The sequence below is a fragment of the Narcine bancroftii genome, chromosome 14, assembly GCF_036971445.1.
Source record: "Narcine bancroftii isolate sNarBan1 chromosome 14, sNarBan1.hap1, whole genome shotgun sequence".
NCBI lineage: Eukaryota > Metazoa > Chordata > Chondrichthyes > Torpediniformes > Narcinidae > Narcine > Narcine bancroftii.
In genome coordinates, this window is record NC_091482.1 from 48,823,849 (window position 1) to 48,843,172 (window position 19,324).

General features: G+C 39.8%; 1 protein-coding gene across 2 annotated transcripts in view; it reads right to left on the reverse strand.

The window, feature by feature from the left end:
• Positions 1–19,324, reverse strand: part of aldh1a3 (aldehyde dehydrogenase 1 family, member A3) — a 109,307-nt gene that overhangs the window by 14,094 nt on the left and 75,889 nt on the right. For both annotated transcript variants that reach the window (XM_069912076.1, XM_069912077.1), the window contains exons 7-8: positions 16,476–16,589; positions 671–773 (exon numbers count right to left, since the gene is read on the reverse strand). In XM_069912076.1, coding sequence (XP_069768177.1) covers positions 671–773; positions 16,476–16,589 — 217 coding nt within the window. The remainder of the gene's footprint in view (positions 1–670; positions 774–16,475; positions 16,590–19,324) is intronic.

Consider the following 19,324-nt stretch of genomic DNA (forward strand, 5'->3'; position numbering starts at 1 on the left):
GTTGGGGACAAGGTGGGCCTTGGTTAGTTGCTGGGGACAGGGTGGGCCTTGGTTAGTGGTTGGGGACAGGATGGGCCTTGGTTAGTTGTTGGGGACAGGGTGGGCCTTGGTCAGTTGTTGGGGACAGGGTGGGCCTTGGTCAGTTGTTGGGGACAGGGTGGGCCTTGGTTAGTTGTTGGGGACAGGGTGGGCCTTGGTCAGTTGTTGGGGTCAGGGTGGGCCTTGGTCAGTTGTTGGGGACAGGGTGGGCCTTGGTCAGTTGTTGGGGACAGGGTGGGCCTTGGTCAGTTGTTGGGGACAGGGTGGGCCTTGGTTAGTTGTTGGGGACAGGGTGGGCCTTGGTCAGTTGTTGGGGACAGGGTGGGCCTTGGTTAGTTGTTGGGGACAGGCCCCTACTTTCACCCCCAAATTTTTATATTTCTTCTTTATTTAGTGGTATGTACCGTAAGTCACATAAGTTGTAAGTCGGGGGCTACTTTACCCCCTGTGGACACAGTGAGGCTGGCTGAGTTCCACCAGCATCTCTGTGTTTTTACTATAAACTGCTGTGACCCCATAATCATCTGAGGTTGAGAATTTAAAAGATTTACCACACCGAGTTTTAAATGAATGGAAACGGTAAAATACTTAAAAAATGAAACACAGAAAACAAGAAAAATAATCCTCTTACAATCAGAGTCGGCGAACACGACAAAGGGATTCTTGCCCCCGAGTTCCAGCGTCACTCTCTTCAGGTTACTTTTGGAGGCAGCTTCCATTATGGATTTTCCCACCTATCAGCATAGAACAGCGGACCTGAGCAAGGAGAAGCAACCCTTCTCACACGTGAGATTTGAAAATCAAGAATCTTTCTATTATATCTCACTTTATACCCTATTAACCCTGGTATTAATCCAATACCTCCTTTGCACTGAAGCCATGTAATATCCGATTGTATGCCTCATAATTGTTTTATATTCAAATATTCACAACATGTGTGGTATGTTCATCCTAATAAGAGACATGTTACTACCCTAAGTCCTGTCCCCACCATACAGCCTGTTCATTTATAAGCAGGCACCTCAACAGTATATTCTCATGGTACGTTCTACTAATCTCAGCACTCATCCAAATAATACTCGCAGCACAGAAACCCAAGCCTATATTCTCACTGTAATAATACGTGCAAGGAGTACCTCCCATTAAACAGAGAATTCCTGTGACATTCCATGAAACACATCAACGTAACTCGATAGGAGTAAAACAGGGAAGTCTACAGACACTGTGAATGAAGGAAAAAACACAACATTGGAAAAACTCAACAGGTCAAACAGCGTCCTTTATATAGCGAAGATAAAGATACACAACCAACGCTTTCATAACCATTCAACATAACTGGCGGGTACCTGCCTGCATTTTGTCATGCCTTGATGTAGGGCTTAAGCCCGAAACATTGGTCATGTCTCTTTATCTTTGTTCTACAAAGTACACTGCTAAGATTCTCCAGCATTGTGTGTTTTACTTAAATGTATCTTGATATATTCCCACTGCACGTTCCATCATCATATTGCTGTATCCCAATAATATATTCCCATTGTTGATCCCATTTAACCATGCAGTACAACAGCAATATAATTCTAAATTAATCCTTGCAGGGCCACTCATTGTACAGCCCCCAAGTCCAATAATTATTGAATAAGATATTTTCTCTTTCACTCCCCCTAACCTGGGACTCCCCTGATCATAAACTTTCACATGTCATTTGACTCATGATGTCTGTGTCAAACATGATGCCAAATTAAACCAATTCTTTCCACTCACACCTAGTCTATATCCCTCCATTACCAGCCTGTTTATATGCCCTTCTTAAATATTATGATCATTATGTGCTGTTATTCCCTCCCGTGGTGCAATGACCTGCAAAAAAAAGGTGCTTTGTAAACCTTACCCAATCACCTTAAAACTATGTCCTCTGGTATTTAGCATTTCCAATCCAGGAAAAAGTCTCCAACTATCTACCCCTACCAAGCTTCTCAGGGTGTTAGAAACCTCCATTAGGTCTTCCCTCTGTGTGCAGTGTTCCAGGGAAAACAATTCAACTTTGTCCAATTTCTCCTAATGGAAAATACTCTCTAATCTTGGTGAACCTCCTCTGCACCCTCTCCAAAGCCTGTAATGCATAAACTGGAACTGTACGCAAATACTGCAAATGTGACTTTAGTTTTATAGAGTTGAAAGGTGGCACGCCAATGTTTAAACTCAGTGCCCTGACTGATACAAGTCTGCTAGATGCCTTCTTTACTGACCAATGGATGTGAGTTGCTACATCCACACAGTTCTGGATTCAGACCCCACGATCCCTCTGTACATTAGTGACCTGCTCTCTCTGTAGATTTTCCCTTACATTTGACCTCCCAGGGTTCAACAACTCACACTTGTCCAGATTAAATTACACCTGCCATTATCTCCCCATATTTCCAACTGATCTACAGTATGTTCTGCACATCCTTTGGCAATCCATAACATTGCCAACTTTGTGTTGTCTACATACTTACTAATCACCCTGCCTATGATTTTGTCCCTAACACTTAAATACAGTCCGTCATCAACAACAGTGGTCCCAGCACTTGCTGAACACCATTAGTTGCAGACCTCCATTTATTTCTGAAATTCCCATTTATTCAACAGAGGTTGTATAGTCAGGGTATCATAGGTTGTGGGGAGAAGGCAGGGGGGGATGGGGCTGAGGGGGAGAATGGATCAGCTCATGATGGGAAGGTAAAGCAGACGTGATGGGTCAAATGGCCTAATTCTGCCCCTATATCTTATGCCAGTGATTTTTCTTTCCACTCCATATCACCTTAAGTAATCCCTTACGAACCACAGAGAACCCTATGGCATAGATGCTCTGTGATTAATGAGGGAGTACTTAAGGTGGTTCATGAGTGGAAAGAAAAGGGTTGAGAACCATTGTCTTATATTCTATACCCTGATAACGTACACTTCTATACATCCAAATAACCTCAGCATTTTACCCAAATAGTATATTCTCACTATATGTCCTATTAACTTTATGGTTGCTGGGCATTGAAAATTTCTTACTGAATATCTTGCTCAGACCACCACCGTATCCCAGGATTGTAGGTAACTTCACATTACACTGAATAATTTTCACTCCTGTAAGTGTCTAGACCCTAACTCCTCAAGTTCTGCCTGAAGTCTTTGATCATTATTTCTCTGTGAAGCTCGATCACCTGCACTTCATTCCCTGTAGATTTCCTGCCTGATTTGTCACTTTGCTAACCACACCAGCTGGGTACAAGACTGCACCTTGGACTTTGGATCTATTGGGGAGCCAGAAGTTTCTAGCTTGGGAGAGATTTAATCTGGACCCAATTCCTTGGTCGTAAAATTGGGTTACATTCCCCAAGGGAATGCATGGCTCAAGATTCAACTCAGATCTCTGTTGGATGTGGCTGTGAGAAAAAAAAACCTTTCTTGACTCAATGCAACATTCAGCACAAAACTATACACTGTAAAAGCAATGGTCATTTGAGACTTAAGAGAACAACGAGAAGGACCAATTTTTGATTCCAGATAACTGAGAATTTGTTTAAAAACATACACTGCATTAATTTCTTGTTATTTAAAATACCATTTGGTGCCGGTGCAATTTAAGTATATTTTTATTCCTTTACGGGGGAGATCTGTGAAGTGTTGGAAAGGGCAGGGTTTAACATTCAAGTCTGGATTTTCTTGACAAGACAAGTCACTTTCTTGGAGTAAAACGTGAAAGTCTGAGGTTGAAGTAAAAAAAACACAACGCTGGAGAAACTCAGCAGGTCCAAACAGAGTCATTTATATAGCAGAGATGAAGATACAGAATCAACGTGCCTCACTGAGCACCTTCCTCTGTCCGTATCAGTGTCAGGGGGGATGTCCCAGTGGACAACCACTTTAATTTCCTGCCCCACTCCCATGCTGACCAAGTCTGTTCATGGCCTCATGTACTATCCCACTAAACTGGAGGAACAGTCCTTGACTGGGCACTCACCAACTAGATGGCATTAACGTCGACTTCTCTGGCTTCTGCTAGCCCACTCTCCATTCTCCCTCCCCATCCTTTGACTTCTTTCCTCCAGCTGTCCATCCCCTTCCCTCTCCCTACATAGAGCCACCCCTCCACCCCCTGCTTGGTGGTGTGCCTTCCCTCCCTTATCCTGCCTTTGGGACTGTGCTCTCTCCCGGCCCTCTCCCCTTATCATTTTCTTTGAGTGCCTGCCCACATTTTCTCATACCTTGATGTAGGGCACAAGCCCCTGAAATGTTGGTTCTGTATCTTTACCTTTGTTACATAAAAAACACTGTTTGACCTGCTGAGTTTCCCAGTTTTGGGTTTTTGTTTTTACGTCACTTTCTTGTTCTTCGGAATCAGAACCAATTGTCACGAAGAAGTCAATAAATTTGGTGTTTTGCCGTAGCGTCATAGTGTAAACATTCATATTAAACCATCTTACAACATCACCATCAATAAAAAATAATAGTGCAGTGTCTTTGGTTCATTGATTATTCAGGAATCTGATGGCAGTGGGGAAGAAGCTGTCCTTGTTCAGCTTGTCTTTCGACTCCTGTACCTTCTCCCCAATGGTAGCAGAGTGAAGAGGGCAGGGCTTGGGTGGTGGGGGTCTTTGAGGATAGAGGCCGCTTTTTTTAAGACACTGCCTCATGTCAATGCCCTCGACGGAGTGAAATCTGGTGCCTGTGATGTCACAGGGCAAGTTAACAACCCTCTGGAGTTTATTCTTGTCCTGAGATTTGGCAGTGATGCAACCAGACAGAATGCTCCTCTCCACGGTACCACCTGTAGAAGTTTTCGAGTCTTCAATGACCTCAGACATCTCACAAAGTGCAGCCGGTGGCGAGCCTTCTTTGCGATTGCATCAACATGGAGGATCCAGGATAGTCCCTTGGAGATGTTGACACCCAGGAATTTGATCCTCTCCACTATTTTATCTAGCTCTATCTTGGTCCAATCTGGTTTTTCCCTTGTTTGATAAAAATCTGATAGATACCTTAATTGTGCTGCTCTATAATAATTTTTAAAGTTTGGTAGCTGCAAACCACCTTGTTTGTACCACTCTTAATTTATCTAGCGCTATCCTCGGTTTCTCCCCTTTCCATAAGAATTTCCTTATAACATAACATAACATAACAATTACAGCACGGAAACAGGCCATTAGGCCCTTCTAGTCTGCACTGAACCAAACACCCCTTTCTAGTCCCACCTCCCTGCACAATGCCCATAACCCTCCATCTTCTTCTCATCCATATACCTGTCCAACCTTTTCTTAAATAATACAATTGACTCCGCCGCCACTATTTCTCCCGGAAGATCATTCCACACGGCTACCACTCTCTGAGTAAAGAAGTTCTCCCTCATGTTACCTCTAAACCTCTGCTCCTTAATTCTTAACTCATGTCCTCTTGTTTTAATCTTTCCTCCTCTTAATGGAAATAGTCTATCCACATCCACTCTGTCTATCCCTTTCATAATCTTAAATACTTCTATCAAATCCCCTCTCAACCTTCTACGCTCCAAAGAATAAAGACCTAATCTGTCCAATCTCTCCCTATATTCTAGATGCTTAAACCCAGGTAACATTCTGGTAAACCTTCTCTGCACTCTCTCCACTCTGTTTATATCCTTCCTATAATTAGGCGACCAGAACTGCACACAGAACTCCAAATTTAGTTCATTGAAGAATTTCTCTGTTAAGGGAATTGGCAATGATTGAAATAGGTATTGTATCCTTGGGAAGACATTCATTTTAATGCAATTTACCCTCCCTATCAATGTTAGTGGCAATTCTTTCCAATATTCTAAGTCTTCTTGTAATTTCTTCATTAATGGCTGATAATTTAATTTGTATAGGTGGCCTAAATTATTATCTAATCTAATACCTAGGTATCGGATTGCTTGTGTTTGCCATTTAAATGGTGATTCTTTTTTAAACTCTGTGTAATCCGCATTATTCATTGGCATTCCTTCACTTTTATTTGTGTTGATCTTGTACCCCGATATTTCTCCATATTCCTTCAATTTCTTATGTAGTTCTTTTATTGATATTTCTGGTTCTGTTAAGTGTACTATGATGTCATCTGCAAATAAACTGATTTTATACTCTTTCTCCTTTATTTTTACCCCTTTTATTTTAATTTCTGTTCTTATCAGTTCTGCCAATGGTTCTATTGCTAAAGCGAACAGTGAGGGAGATAGTGGACATCCTTACCTAGTTGACCTACTTAATTTAAATTGGTTCGATACATATCCATTTATTGTCACCTTTGCCAATGGTCCCTTATATAATGCTTTAATCCAATTAATATATTTTTCTGGTTATAAATCTTCGTCCGCGAAGCCAAGCCAAAGAAATATTTTTCTGGTAGGTATACTCTGTAATACTTTAAATAAATAATTCCATTCTACCCTGTCAAAACCTTTTTCTGCATCTAAAGCAGCAGCCACTGTTGGTATCTAATTTCCTTGTACTGCATGGATTAAATTAATGAACTTACAGACATTATCTGCTGTTTGTCTTTTCTTAATAAATCCAGTTTGATCTTGCTTTACTATTTTTGGTACACAGTCGGCCAATCTGTTTGCTAATAGTTTTGCTATTATCTTATAATCTGAATTAAGTAGAGATATTGGTCTATATGATGCTGGTGTTAGTGGATCTTTCCCCGTCTTTGGTATTACTGTAATTATTGCTGTTTTACATGAATCTGGCATGTTTTGTGTTTCTTCTATCTGGTTCATTACTTCTAGGAGAGGAGGAATTAATAACTCTTTAAATGTTTTATAGAATTCTATTGGGAGTCCATCCTCTCCAGGTGTTTTATTGTTCGGCAGGTTTTTTAATATATCCTGTATTTCCTCTATTTCAAATGGTTTTATCAATTTGTTTAGCTCCTCTTCTTACAATTTCGGTAGTTCAATTTTAGCTAAAAACTCATCTATTTTGTCTTCTTTCCCCTCGTTCTCAGTCTGGTATAACTGTTCATAGAATTCCTTAAAGTTCTCATTAATCTCTGTTGGGTTATATGTAATTTGTTTGTCCTTTTTCCTTGATGCCAATACCGTTCTTTTAGCTTGTTCCGTTTTAAGTTCCCAGGCTAATATTTTGTGTGTTTTTTCTCCTAGCTCACAATACTTCTGCTTTATTTTCATTATGTTCTTCTCCACCTTATACATTTGTAATGTTTCGTATTTTATTTTTTGTCCGCCAATTCTCTTCTTTTTGTTGTATCTTCCCTTGTTCCTAGTTCCTTTTCTGTACTTACTATTTCCCTTTCCAACTGTTCTATTTCCCGATTGTAGTCCTTTTTCATCTTAGTTACATAACTTATTATCTGCCCTCTGATGAAGGCTTTCATTGCATCCCATAATATAAATTTGTCTTTCATAATTCCATATTTATTTCAAAGTACATTTTAATTTGGCGTTCAAAAAATTCTCTAAATTCCTGTCTTTTAAGTAGCATGGAGTTTAATCTCCATCTATATGTTCTTGGTGGGATGTCCTCCAGTTCTCTCGGTAATAACAGGGGTGAATGATCAGATAACAATCTAGCTTTATATTCCATTTTCTTAACTCTCCCTTGAATATGGGCTGACAATAGGAACATGTCAATCCTTGAGTATGTTTTATGTCTACTCGAATAATATGAGTTTTCCTTCTCCCTTGGGTGCTGCCTTCTCCATATATCCAAAAGTTGTATTTCCAGCATTGATTTAACCATAAATTTGGCCACTTTATTATTTTTGCTAGTCTTTTGTCCAGTTTCATCCAACTTTGGGTCCAAATTAAGGTTAAAATCCCCTCCTATCAATATATTCCCCTGCGTATCTACAATCTTCAAAAATATATCTTGCATAAACTTTTGATCCTCTTCATTAGGTGCATATATATTGATCAAATTCCAGAATTCTGAATATATCTGACACTTTATCATTACATACCTCCCTGCTGGATCTATTACTTCCTCCTCTATTTTGATTGGTATATTTTTATTGATTAATATAGTTACACCTCTGGCTTTTGAATTATATGATGCTGCCGTTACGTGCCTTACCCAGTTTCTCCTTAATTTATTATGTTCCACTTCAATTAGATGCATTTCCTGCACCAATGCTATATCTATTTTTTCTTTTTTCAGTAAATTTAATAGCCTCTTCCTTTTGATTTGGTTATGTATTCCATTAATATTTAATAGTCATATAGTTCGACATGGCCATCTCATACTCTGTTTACACCTCATTTCCGCTTCCTTCCCACCACCCTTTTCCCCATTTTCATCTCTCAGTTTTCCCTTTATGAACTCAACGTAAGACAACACTTCTAAAACATAAAATACTTCAACAACTCCCACATCTAAAATTCACTTAACCCCAAGTGTCCCCCCACTCTCTGAGATGCCCCTTGACCCTTGCCGGGCAACCACAACTCCCCTCTCCATTCGAATTGCGAACCCGCTCGCAAGCGTCAACTGATTTTACAGTGACTGTTATTCTCTCCCATCCAACCCCCTCCAGAAAAGACTTTTATCTTTACATATAACAAAGCTCACCCTCTTTTCTTTTTTTCCCTCCCTTTTTCCCCCTCTCCCTTACTTCCCTTTTCTTTCCCTTCTTTAGTTCTTACTTATGCATTATTTTTACATCTTTAAATGTCATTTGTCATTGTTCTTCATTCTTGTTACATCTCATCTCTCCTTCTGTCCTGCAGGCATTCTGCAAATTCTCATGCTTTCTCCGGATTCGAGAACAGTCTGTTTTTCTCCCCCGGGATAAATATTTTAAGTACAGCTGGATATCTTAACATAAATTTATACCCTTTTTTCCATAGGATTGATTTTGCTGTATTAAACTCCTTCCCTTTCTTTAAGAGTTTAAAACTCTGGGTAAAAAAACATTTTTTGGCCCTTGTATTCCAATGGTTTTTTGTCTTCTTTAATTTTATTCCTTGCCCTCTCCAGTATATTTTCTCTTGTCGTGTATCTCAGAAATTCTACTAAAACATATCTTGGTTTTTGTTGTGTCCGTGGTTTCGGGGCTAGTGTTTTGTGTGCCCTTTCTATTTCCATTCCTTCCTGTATTTCTGGCATTCCCAGGACCTTTGGGATCCATTCTTTTATAAATCCTTTCATATTTGTGCCTTCTTCATCTTCCTTTAGGCCCACTATCTTTATGTTGTTTCGCCTACTATAGTTTTCCATTACATCCATCTCTGAGCTAACAGCTCTTGTGACTCTATAACTTTTTTGTCACTGTCTTCCAATTTTCTTCTTAAGTCATTCAATTCCATTTCTACAGCCATTTCTCATTCTTCCACATTTTCTAATCTTTTCCCTATTTCTGTCATGACCAGCTCTATTCTACTCACTCTTTCTTCTGTACTTTTCATTTTTCTTTTCATTTCACTAAATTCTAATGTCAACCATTCTTTTAATGCTCTCATTTGTTCTTGAAATTTTTTAAAATCTATACACTGTCCATCTATTTTACCTTCTATTCCTCTGTGCAGAGCTTGGTCTTCTTCTTCCTCCTCTTCTGTGTCTGCACCTGTGTTTGTGTCTTCTACTTCTCTTCCTTGTATCTGTGTCTCTTCTGACTTTCTTGTTGAGCTGCTTGCCTCAGTTTGTTGGGTGTTTTTTTGCATGGCTTCTTGCTGTTGGTCCTCTTCTTCTGGGCTAGTTATCTGTTGGGCTTCCTGCTTCTGCTTTTCTTTCTCATCCCTCCCTTTCCTGTCACTTTCCTCTTCTTCCAGCTGAGAGCCCTGCTGTCGGGCATCTCTCAGTTGGTTGCGCTGTGTAAGTTCACTCCACAGCTGGGCCCCCTCCCATCAGTGTTTTCCTTTTCCTTAGTGTGCCCATTGCACACTTCTCTTTAGCTCAGAGAGCCATTTTTGCAGTCCCACGGTCAGGAGTTCACAAATCTGCGGGGTCGCCACTAACCTCGGGGAGTGGGCTCCTCTCTCCACGGCTGCTCCCTGCCTCTTCATGCAGGTAAGGTCTTCTCCTTTCTCTTCCGGCATCTTTTCTTCTTTTTTTTTCCCCATTGTTTTTGCTTTTTCCTTCTTGGGTGCCATTTTCTTTCTTTTCTCCACACCTTTATCTTTTATTTGTTGTGTTTTGTGTTTCTTGAACTCTGTGTTTTCTTCACTTTATTTCTTCTTTTCTGGAGAGGGCTGATATTCTCCTACCAGCCACTACTCCATCATGTGACTCCTCTCGATCCTCTCCACTATTTTTTTTTTTTTTTTTTTTTTTTTTTTTTTTTTTTTTTTTAAATTTTTTATTTTTCACACCATAAATCACAATAGCCATGATATACACTTTTTCTTTTCCACACATTTACAGTGACTTTTTCTCCCTCCCCCCTCCCTCCTCCCAAGCCACCCCCCCATCCCTCCCCCCTCTCATCCATTTTAGTTATACAATCTAGGTTGCATTAATTCAGTTAGACAATGTTGTCATTCAACAAAAATACACCAGAAATTCTACTGAGTCCATTTTTTTCTTCTCTTCTCCTTCCATCAACTTAGGTAATGTTTGTTCCCGGTAGGTTTTCGCTATTGTATTTAATGTAAGGCTCCCATACTTGTTCGAATATTTCAATATTATTTCTTAAACTATATGTTATTTTTTCTAATGGAATACATTTATTCATTTCTATATACCATTGTTGTATTTTCAAATTATCTTCCAATTTCCAGGTTGACATAATACATTTTTTTGCTACAGCTAGGGCTATCTTAACAAATCTTTTTTGTGCATCCTCCAAGTCAATTCCAAATTCTTTATTTTTTATGTTACTTAGGAGAAAGATCTCTGGATTCTTTGGTATATTGTTTTCTGTTATTTTATTTAATATCTGATTGAGATCATCCCAAAATTTTTCTACTCTCTCACATGTCCAGATTGCATGAATTGTTGTTCCCCTTTCTTTTTTACATCGAAAACATCTATCAGATACTGTTGGGTCCCATTTATTTAACTTTTGCGGTGTAATGTATAGTCTGTGTAACCAATTATATTGTATCATACGCAGCCTCGTATTTATTGTATTTCTCATCGTTCCAGAGCATAACTTCTCCCATGTTTCCTTTTTTATCTTTATATTTAAATCTTGTTCCCATTTTTGTTTAGTTTTACCATTTGTTTCCTCATTTTCCTTTTCTTGCAGTTTAATATACATATTTTTTATAAATCTTTTGATTAACATTGTATCTGTAATCACATATTCAAGGTTACTTCCCTCTGGTAAACTCAAGTTGCTTCCTAATTTATCTTTCAAGTAGGATCTCAGTTGGTAATATGCCAGCGCTGTATCTCCCGTTATATTGTACTTATCTCTCATTTGTTCAAAGGATAAGAATCTACTTCCTGAAAAACAATTTTCTATTCTTTTAATCCCTTTTTTTTCCCATTTTCTAAAGGCAAGGTTGTCTATTGTAAAAGGGAGTAGCTTATTTTGCGTCAATATTAGTTTTGGTATTTGGTAATTTATTTTATTTCTTTCTACATGTATCTTCTTCCATATATTGAGGAGATGGTGTAATACTGGAGAAGTTCTATGTTGTACCAATTTTTCGTCCCATTTATATAATATGTGTTCAGGTATCTTTTCCCCTATTTTATCTAATTCTAGTCTCGTCCAGTCTGGTTTTTCCCTTGTTTGATAAAAATCTGATAGGTACCTTAATTGTGCGGCTCTATAATAATTTTTGAAGTTTGGCAATTGTAAGCCTCCTTGTTTATACCATTCTGTTAATTTGTCTAGTGCTATCCTCGGTTTCCCCCCTCTCCATAAAAATCTCCTTATTATTTTCTTTAACTCTTTGAAGAATTTTTCTGTCAGTTGTATTGGCAATGCCTGAAATAAGTATAGTATCCTTGGAAAAATGTTCATTTTAATACAGTTTATCCTTCCTATCAGTGTTAGTGGTAGCTCTTTCCAATGCTCTAAATCGTCCTGTAGTTTTTTCATTAGTGGATTGTAATTGAGTTTATATAATTGGCCTAGATTTTTGTTTATTTGCACACCTAGGTATCTTATTGCCTGCGTTTGCCATCTGAATGGGGATTCCTCCTTAAATTTTGAGAAATCCGCGTTATTCATAGGCATTGCTTCACTTTTATTTACGTTTATCTTGTATCCCGACACTTCTCCATATTCCTTCAATTTCTTATATAGTTCTTTTATTGATAGTTCTGGTTCTGTTAAGTACACTATCACATCATCCGCAAACAGACTGATTTTATATTCCCTGTCTTTTATTTTTATTCCTTTTATATTATTATCTCTTCTTATCGATTCTGCTAGTGGTTCTATAGCTAGCGCAAACAATAATGGTGATAGTGGGCATCCCTGCCGCGTTGACCTGCTTAAGTTAAATTGCTTTGATACATGTCCATTTACTGTCACTTTCGCTAACGGTCCCTTATATAATGCTTTAATCCAATTAATATACTTCTCCGGTAAACTGAATTTTTGCAATACTTTGAACAAGTAATTCCATTCTACTCTGTCGAAGGCCTTCTCTGCGTCTAAAGCAACTGCTACTGCCGGTGCTTTATTTCCTTCTACTGCATGAATTAAGTTAATAAATTTACAAATATTGTCTGTTGTGCGTCTTTTTTTGATAAATCCAGTTTGGTCTAAATTTACCATTTTCGGTACCTGTTCTGCTAATCTGTTCGCTAATAGTTTAGTTATTATCTTATAATCTGTGTTTAGCAAAGATATTGGTCTATATGACGCTGGTGAGAGTGGATCTTTCCCTTGTTTTAGTATCACTGTAATTATTGCTGTTTTACATGAATCTGGTAAGTTTTGTGTCTCATCAATCTGGTTGATTACATCCAGGAGGGGCGGTATTATTAGGTCTTTAAATGTTTTGTAGAATTCTATTGGGAGTCCATCCTCTCCTGGTGTCTTATTATTTGGTAAATTTTTTATTATCTCTTGTATTTCTACTGTTCCAAATGGTTCTGTTAATTTATTTTGTTCCTCTATTTGTAGTTTTGGTAGTTCAATTTTAGTCAAAAATTCATCTATTTTCCCTTCTTTCCCTTCGTTTTCGGTTCGGTATAATTGTTCATAGAATTCTCTGAAGTTTTCCTTAATTTCTTTTGGATTATATGTAATTTGTTTGTCTTTTTTCCTTGTTGCCAATACCGTTTTCTTAGTTTGCTCTGTCTTAAGCTGCCATGCTAGGATTTTGTGTGTTTTTTCCCCTAGTTCATAATATTTCTGTTTTGTCTTCATTATATTCTTCTCCACCTTATATGTTTGTAATGTTTCATATTTTATTTTTTTATCCGCCAATTCTCTTCTTTTGGTTGTATCTTCCTTTATTGCTAATTTTTTTTCTATGTTTATTATTTCCCTTTCCAACTGCTCTGTTTCCTGATTATAGTCCTTCTTCATCTTGGTTGCATAACTTATTATTTGCCCTCTAATGAATGCTTTCATTGCGTCCCATAGTATAAACTTATCTTCCACTGATTCCGTATTTACTTCAAAGTACATTTTTAATTGTTTTTCAATAAATTCTCTAAAATCCTGTCTTTTAAGTAGCATGGGGTTTAATCTCCATCTATACATTCTTGGAGGGATGTCTTCTAGCTCTATTGCCAATAACAGGGGTGAGTGGTCCGATAATAGTCTAGCTTTATATTCCGTTTTCCTAACTCTCCCTTGTATGTGGGCTGATAACAGGAATAGGTCTATCCTTGAGTATGTTTTATGTCTAGTCGAGTAGTATGAGTATTCCTTTTCTTTTGGGTTTTGTTTCCTCCATATGTCCACAAGTTTCATTTCTTGCATTGATTTAATTATAAATTTGGTTACTTTGTTCTTCCTGTTAATTTTTTTCCCCGTTTTATCCATATTTGGATCCAAATTCAGATTGAAATCCCCTCCTATTAGTATGTTCCCTTGCGTATTAGCTACCTTCAAAAAGATATCTTGCATAAACTTTTGATCTTCTTCGTTAGGTGAATATATATTAAGTAGATTCCAAAGCTCTGAATATATCTGACATTTTATCATAACATATCTCCCTGCTGGATCTATTATTTCCTCTTCTATTTTAAATGGCACATTTTTGCTAATTAATATAGCCACTCCTCTTGCTTTTGAATTATACGATGCTGCTGTTACATGTCCTACCCAATCTCTCTTTAATTTCTTGTGCTCCAATTCAGTTAAATGTGTTTCTTGGACAAATGCTATATCTATTTTTTCCTTTTTCAGTAAATTTAGTAGTTTCTTCCTTTTAATTTGGTTATGTATTCCATTAATATTTAGAGTCATATAGTTCAGCGTAGCCATTTTATATTTTGTTTATCTTCTCTTTCCGTTTTTCCATCATTACCTTTCCTCCTTTTCCATTTCTGTTTTCTTATTTTCAACTCTTTACCAGACAACATTCCTACAACATCCAACATTTTCCTTATTCTCCTATTTCTATCTTCTTTATCCCCAATCTCCCCTTCCCCTCCTGAGTTGCCCTTTATCCCTTGTCGGACAACCACATCTCCCCTCTCCATTTGGATTTGCGAATCCACTCGCAAGCGTCAACTGATTTTGCAGTGACCGCTCTTTTCCCCCCACCCAGCCCCCCCCAGAAAAGATTTCGTTTTTTATATGTCACAAAGGTCACTCTTTTAGTTCCCTCCTTATTCTCTCTATTCCATTACCTTCCCTTATTAATTCTTGTCTATACTTTCTATGTTTTCCTCTAATTACAGATACTTTCACATATGCCCGTTGTCTCTATTCACTCTTATACCTCTTTACCCGCATACATATCAATCGTGGTCATTTTTACCCTCCTTACCCGTCTTCATCCCTCAGTCTATTTTTGTCTTTACCCACATACATATCAATCGTGATAATTTTTGCTCTCATTACCCGTCTTCATCCCTCAGTCTATTTTTGTAATTGTTCTGCAAATTTTCGTGCTTCTTCTGGATCCGAGAATAGTCTGTTTTGTTGTCCTGGAATAAATAGATCCTCTCCACTATTGAAGGACAGGAAGTTCCAGGATTTTGAACCAGCCCCAATGAAGGACCAGCAATCTATTGTCCGGTCAAGGTGGCAGGCAGCTCAGAGGAAACCTGCAGATGGTGGGATCTCCATACTGTACATATGCTGCCCTTGTCCTTAGTGGCAAAGTAGGGGATTTGGGAGGTGTCATGTACATTTTGTGGATTGGTCTGTAGTAGCAGTTCTGGTGTTAAGAGGTGAGGACAATTGATAAACTATCCAAACAAACTGCTAAATGGTGCTGAGGTTCTTCAGTGTTGTTAGATAGTTTTTTTTTTAAACCAGCTAACACTTTTAAAACGTGCCCACTTGTGCTCTTCTGTTTTAACCTCCAGTGAGGTCAAGGGAGGAAACCATTGATGACTGAGAAGAAACTTCTTCTTTCAGAGAGTTGTGAACTTTTAGTTCTTTTAACAATTTAGATGTACCGCATGGTTATGGGCCCTTCCCACCCATGAGCCTGTGATGCCCAATTTCACCCCCTTAATGTTTTTGGAGGAAGCCAGATCCCCCTGGGGAAAACCCAGGACAGACACAGGGAGAACGTCCAAACTCCTTACAGACAGCGCCGGATTCAAATTCAGGTTGCTGGCGTCGAAGCAGTGTTATGCTAACTGAAATTCCTAACCGCAGAAAACTGTTGAGGCCATTTCATGGGATATATTCAAAAGGGTGTTGGATATGGCCCTTATCGCTGAAGGGATCAAGGAATTTCCTGTTCCTATTGACCATGATTCTCTGAGGCTCCCGAAAGACCTGGAAATGGTTGCAATTGACAGAAGTTGGTTTCGGCGATTAGATTGCAGGTTATGGATAGCACAAACTTCCATCATGAGAACCTAAAGGGCATGAAAATGGATGCAATTTGCACAATCTTTCTTTACCCATTCACATATTTTCAGGCAATCGAGCTGAAAATCCAGCGGAGACGCCAGGCGTGGATATCTGATCCCTGATATTTAACCTGCACCCAAGAGTGGCTCGTGGTATTACACTCCCTCAATCCTAGCCTTCCAAATTGCTCATACTTGTGGGTTTTTTTTTCTAGACATACAGCACAGTAACAGGCCCTTCCCATCTGTGATGAACCCATGCCACCCAATTGACCTACAAAGGCTGTATGTTTTGAAGGTGGGGGGGGGGAAAGGAAGTCACCCATGCAGGCACGGGGAGAACGAACAAACTCCTTACGGACAGCACTGGATTCGAACCCGGCTTTCTGGTGCTGTAACCACGTTGGGCTAACCCTGCCACCCATCCTCTATTGATAGACTTGACTGGAATTAATGAAAAGATGAGTCTCCCTTCATTTACTGAATATTCTTATTATATCAGTGTGTTTCAGCACATGAGCCAACATTATGTCAGAGATGAGATACCTCAGTAGAACCAGTGAAGGCCACTTTATCAATGTCCTTATGGCAGGCTATTGCTGCCCCAGCAGTGGGTCCATATCCTGGGATGATATTCACTACACCAGGAGGAAATGGAACCTGAAATTAAGGAATAGGTTTAAATGTTAACAGATTGAAATACCCAGTAACCTCCCATCTCCAGAATTAAGCAGCACATTTCAGATTAGCAATGATTATTAAATCAGTGACCTATTTGCCATGCCCTTCCAACCAGTAAATTTTATATATACTGCAGATAAATGTTTCTTCACCGTTAACATTTGGCTTTGTGGAATGAATGGCTTTGTGGCTAAATTTGCACATGATACAAAGGTGGGTGGAGGAGCAGGTTGTGTAGAGGAAAGATGGAGGTTGCCGAAGGACTAGAAAGATTAGAAGAAGGGGCCGAGAAGTGACAAATGACATAAAATGTTGGAAAGGGTAGGCACTTTGGTTAAAAGAATAAACGGGCAGACTATTTTTTAAATAGGGAGAAAATTGAAAATACCTGATGCAAAGGGACCTGGAGGTCCTCGTGCAGGATAGCCTGAAGGTAAACTTGCAGGTTGAAACGGTGGTGAAGAAGGCAGATGTAATGCTGCCGTTCATTTCAAGAGGAATAGATTATAAGAGCAAGCAGATAATGTTGAGGGTTTATAAGGCCCTGGTGAGACTTCACGTGGAGATTGTGAGCAGTTTTGGGCTCCTCATTTAAGAAAGGATGTGCTGATGTTGGAGAAGGTTCAGAGGAGGTTCACAAGGATGATTCCGGGAATGAAAGGGTTATCACATCAGGAGCGTTCGTCAGCTCTTGGTCTGTACTTGACAGAATTTAGGAGAATGAGGGGGATCTCACTGAAACATTTTGAATGGTGAAAGGTGTAGGCAGAGTAGATGTAGAAAGGTTATGCCCGTGGTCTAGAACAAAAGGGCACAACTTCAAGATGGAAGGGTTTCCGCTTGGAACAGAGATGCCAAGGGTGGTGAATCTGTGGAATTTGTTACCACAGGCGGTTGTGGAGGTCGGCTTATTGGGTGCATCTAAGGCAGAGATTGATAGGTTCTTGATTAGGCAGGGCATCAAAGACTATGGGGAGAAGGCCGGGCAGTGGGGCTGAGTGGGGAAATGGATCACCTCATGATTAAATGGTGGTGCAGACTCGATGGGCTGAATGGTCTATTTCTGTTCCTATGTCTGATGGTCTAGCATGGAATTGGCAGATTAGCCTAATAACATTCAACTTGATTAATTTTTTTTAAATCAAAACAGCACAGTAACAGGCCCTACCAGCCCTACCAGCCCACGAAGCCACACTGCCCAAACACATTCATGAGACCAATAGACCTACCAACTTCGTACGTCTTTGGAATGTGGGAGAAAACCAGAGCACGTGAAGGAAACCTATGGGGTCATGGGGAGAATGGTTAAACAGACAGCTGCAGTTTCGAACCCAGGTCACTCTAATAGAGTTGTGCTAACTGCTATGTTAACTGTGCCTCTCTATTCTGGTAAAATGTCTCTATATGTCATGATGGAATAAATTGAGGAGGGTCAATAAAGGACATTGGAGTGGTCAGGATAAGAGTTTAAAGGATAAGTGATGGATAAAATTCCTGCCACTCTGCAAACTCCCAGCGGATGTGGTGATCACTGGGGCAGGTATGGTTACTGGGCAGGTGTGGTGGTCTCTGGGATAGATGTGGCCACGGGGACAGATTCAGATTTGGTGGTCTCTGGGACAGATGTAGTCTCTGAGACAGGTGGGGTGGCCACTGAGATAGATGTGGTGGTCATCAGGTCAGTTGTGGTGGTCACTGGAACAGGTATGATGGTCACTGGGGAAGATGTGGTGGTCATTGGGACAACTGTGGTGGTCACTGGGGCAGATGTGGTCACTGGGGAAGATGTGGTCACTGGGATAGATGTAATGGTCACTGGGGCAACTGTGGTGGTCACTGGGACAGCTGTTGTGGTCACGGGCTGATGTGATGGTCATTGGGGCAACTGTGGTGATCACTGGGACAGCTGTGGTGGTCACTGGGGCAGATGTGGTGGTGTCTGGGAATGATAAGGTGGTCAATGGGGCAGCTGTGATGGTCACTGGGACAGCTGTGTGGTCACTGGGACAGATGGCACCTCTAGGACAGAAAAGGCGGCTACATCGGTGGCAACAAACAGCATAATGCAGATGCTTGGAATCTGCTGAAGGAACTCAGCAGATCGACTCGCTAAAGTTCATTGTCCTTCACCTCACAATTTAATTGCCCACATTACTGAATTTGCGAATGATCGATACAGAGATCCCACCAAAGCAGAGGGAATTTACATCCAAGTAATTAATTAAATAGTGAAAAAAAGGCCCATCGGTTCATTCACCTGCACCAGAGAGGAGATTTGTCTACACTCGCTCTGGCCTGTAGATGGCTCCAAACTCATGGACTAACTTAAAAATTCAGAATGAACAAGAAATACTGGCAGCAATACCACATTCTGAAATAGAATCTTTTTTTTTGAAGTCCCATACTAAAGATGAAAGCTTGGTTGGAGTATTGGTTGGGGGGAGGGGGAGTGGGAAATGTTGCCTTACTGAAAAACCATTCTGCAAAACATAGAAGTGCTGGAGTCTGACGATGGGCCCAGGCCCCGAAACATTGGTGGCCTTTTCCTTCCTATGGATACTATGTGACCTGCCGAATTTCTCTATTAGGACGGCACGGTTAGCTGTTACAGGACAGCGCTGTCTGCAAGGAGTTTGTACGTTCTCCCTGAGTCTGTGTGGATTTTTCCCGGGGGCTCCGGTTTCCTCCCACCCTTTGAATTGGGTGGCACGATT